This window comes from Sinocyclocheilus anshuiensis, unplaced genomic scaffold (assembly GCF_001515605.1).
Source record: "Sinocyclocheilus anshuiensis isolate Anshui unplaced genomic scaffold, SAMN03320099.WGS_v1.1 scaffold1453, whole genome shotgun sequence".
In the NCBI taxonomy this organism is placed as follows: Eukaryota; Metazoa; Chordata; class Actinopteri; order Cypriniformes; family Cyprinidae; genus Sinocyclocheilus; species Sinocyclocheilus anshuiensis.
The window spans coordinates 235,974-239,858 of NW_015549558.1; the positions used below are offsets into that span (position 1 = coordinate 235,974).

At 36.7% G+C, this 3,885-nt stretch overlaps 1 protein-coding gene across 1 annotated transcript in view; it reads left to right on the plus strand.

Moving 5' to 3' along the window:
* Positions 1 to 3,885, plus strand: part of LOC107656985 (brefeldin A-inhibited guanine nucleotide-exchange protein 2-like) — a 37,494-nt gene that overhangs the window by 7,701 nt on the left and 25,908 nt on the right. The window contains exons 2-4 of the mRNA XM_016444957.1: positions 282 to 312; positions 657 to 780; positions 2,738 to 2,884. Coding sequence (XP_016300443.1) covers positions 282 to 312; positions 657 to 780; positions 2,738 to 2,884 — 302 coding nt within the window. The remainder of the gene's footprint in view (positions 1 to 281; positions 313 to 656; positions 781 to 2,737; positions 2,885 to 3,885) is intronic.

The window sequence follows — 3,885 nt, forward strand, 5'->3', positions numbered from 1 at the left end:
ACACACACACACACACACACAAAGAAAAACAAGTAGATAGAATAGAAAAAATAGAAAGCTAGTGTTTGTTTGTTTTTTGTTGAAGATAAAGAAGATGAATATAGATAAAGTAGATTTAAAATAGACAGCCTAATACTCGAATACCCTAATGTAAATGTAAATACCAAGACATTTAGTAGTTTTCTGAATTAGCACTCTGTCCGCTTTGAGAGAGGTGTGACAAATAGACATGAGTTGATTAATGTGTTAATTTGTCTCTCTCTCTCTCTCTCTTTTTTTAGATGAAATCAAGCATGAACTGGAAAAGCAGAAGTAAGTTTTCATACCAACATGTCATGCACCAACCATGCAAAAGTCTCCTGTGATCTACATTGATGTAACATTAAGAGAATGGTTATTGTGTTTTTATGAAAAGGCTAAATCATCTTCATTCTGAACCATCATGGTTATGTAATAATTTAGGGTACTGGTCTCATTGATGTCCATGCTGAACAAAAGGCCCCCAGTAATGTTAAAGGGCTACTGACATGAAGATGTTAAAAAAGAAATGTTTGTTCTTGTTTAATATGGTGTAACATTCAGTGAATGAAGTATATTTCAGTGCTGCATGGTTATTCCCGCTGACTGACCTGTGCTGTGAATCTTGTATGTGCCAGGGATGGCACTGTTGTTCCTCCCAGAGCTAATTACATTGAGGCTGACAAGTACGTCCTGCCTTTCGAGCTGGCATGTCAGTCCAAGTCTCCTCGTATTGTCAGTACATCTCTCGACTGCTTACAGGTACGCAGAGTTCTCATTCTCCTCACTCTACTGCAGTGTTTCATCTTACTCAACATTAAAGGTGCCATAGAATGCATTGATACAATATTTTAAATTGTTCTCTGATATCTATGTACTGTAATGTAACAGGCTACCGCTAGCAAGCAGCTAACATGTCCCTTTAGTGGCTCGCGTTATTTTATTAGAACACGCGTTATTTGTTTTCCGTGCCTTTCTGAATACAGACACCAACCCATCCCTGTACATCACATCCCTTCAACAGCCTGTAACATAACATTTATTTCCATGATCTGCCATTTTCGCTATTATCCTCGCTTGTTTCTTCACAATACCTGCAGAACTTCTGATGATTCGGCTGGCATAGAACATGGGCGGGTATATGCAAATGTTGGGGGCGTAACTATTAGTGATCCCGACTGTAACGTCAGAGAATGGTTATTGTGTTTTTATGAAAAGGCTAAATCATCTTCATTCTGAACCATCATGGTTATGTAATAATTTAGGGTACTGGTCTCATTGATGTCCATGCTGAACAAAAGGCCCCCAGTAATGTTAAAGGGCTACTGACATGAAGATGTTAAAAAAGAAATGTTTGTTCTTGTTTAATATGGTGTAACATTCAGTGAATGAAGTATATTTCAGTGCTGCATGGTTATTCCCGCTGACTGACCTGTGCTGTGAATCTTGTATGTGCCAGGGATGGCACTGTTGTTCCTCCCAGAGCTAATTACATTGAGGCTGACAAGTACGTCCTGCCTTTCGAGCTGGCATGTCAGTCCAAGTCTCCTCGTATTGTCAGTACATCTCTCGACTGCTTACAGGTACGCAGAGTTCTCATTCTCCTCACTCTACTGCAGTGTTTCATCTTACTCAACATTAAAGGTGCCATAGAATGCATTGATACAATATTTTAAATTGTTCTCTGATATCTATGTACTGTAATGTAACAGGCTACCGCTAGCAAGCAGCTAACATGTCCCTTTAGTGGCTCGCGTTATTTTATTAGAACACGCGTTATTTGTTTTCCGTGCCTTTCTGAATACAGACACCAACCCATCCCTGTACATCACATCCCTTCAACAGCCTGTAACATAACATTTATTTCCATGATCTGCCATTTTCGCTATTATCCTCGCTTGTTTCTTCACAATACCTGCAGAACTTCTGATGATTTGGCTGTGCAGGTTCGGCTGGCGTCTGGCATAGAACATGGGCGGGTATATGCAAATGTTGGGGGCGTAACTATTAGTGATCCCGACTGTAACGTCAAATGTATGTTCTGGTTCGCCTATTTTTCAGTGGTCTTTTGCATGCACAAGGTTTACATAAGAAGGAGGAAACAATGGTGTTTGAGGCTCATGGTATGTCATTTCCATGTACAGAACTGTTATTATTCAACTATGCCAAGGTAAATACAGTTTTCCATTCTATGGCACCTTTAATACATTTAAAACACTTGTTTTAAAACTTGTGTTTATTTTTTAATCCTTGTAAATAGGAGTTTTTTGCACGTGTGACTAATTTATTTGTTTGTAGTCTGCAAGGAAAACTGTTTGTGAAATCACTAAGATCATGAAGCTTATACAAACCTGATAGTTATGAATATTGAATGAATTCAAACACACTGTATTAATGAACGTGTATTACACTGTAATACCTCCATTGCGTACGTTGTCTCATGCTACTCTCAGTTGTTGCAGAAGGACGTCTCTGGCAAACGTCCCATCATTACTACTGCAAATAATGTAGATATTTCAGATAGTACACTGTCTGAACAAATGGATCTATTTTAGTTTCAGACATTGATCCCGGATGCTGGATTTCATTACTTGAAAAATTACAGTCAGTCTAGTTCATTCCCGTTATGTAAATTGCAGTTCACTAGTTTTAATATTTAAATTAATTTAATCATTCCACTCATACATTTTCTCACTGACCTTTCTTTTATTCATCACAGAAACTCATTGCGTATGGGCACATCACAGGGAACGCCCCTGACAGCGGAGCTCCAGGAAAACGGCTGATTGACCGGCTGGTGGAGACCATCTGTAACTGCTTTCAGGGACCCCAGACTGATGAGGGGGTACAGCTACAGATCATTAAGGTAAACAACTCTCCATCATACCAGTTCGTTTTTCAGACAGGCACTTCTTGATATTGAAATTCATATTTGATGGTTGATGTAATGCAAATATATGTAATACAATAAATTACATACATACACCACTGTACAGAAGTTTGGGGTAAGTTTTTATTTTATTTTTTAGTTTATTCAGCAAGGATATTAGCACATGATGCTTTAAATCTGTGACAAAGACATTTATAACGTTACATTATAGTGTAACAAATAATGTTATATTATATACACTGTTATACAATATATATATATTATACAATATACACAATGTTGTATTATAAAGACATTTATAATGATACAAAAATTTCTATTTTAAATAAATGCTGTTTTTCTGTTCATCAAAGAATCCACAAAAATATTGTTAAGCAGCACAACGGTTTTCAACATTAATAATAATAAATGTTTCTTGAGCACCAGGGGCCCGTTCTTCGTACGTCGCTTATTACATCTGAGATGAAATGTAACATCCCAGATGATATCATCGCGCTAATCAGGATCTGGCTAATTCGGTTCTTCGAACGCAGCTGTTGTTGATGATTAGTATGGCTGGATTGAGTTATCTGAGATAATTGCACGTTCATGGGTTGGTTTAAAAGGGGCTATGTATCGATACTCGAAACCACGATCAGCAATGCAGCGATTGACTGGCGGCAAGACAGCAACGTAATGACATCATATAATTAAAAAAGACACCTCACGAAAAACTTGACCAATTTCTGGACTTTTAATAAGGAAACAGCTAAGCGAACAAAACTACATAAATGTTACAATACATAAATGAAATGTGCACTGTTTTTATTTTATTTACTTATTACTGATAAGTTTACGGTTTTTATTTTATTTTATTTACATAATTTTATTTTAATATTTTACATGATTCCCGATTATTTATATTCACGATTTCTAATATTTGTACAGGCTTTACATTTTTATTTCAATGTAGTAATTAGCAATTCATTTAATTTTAT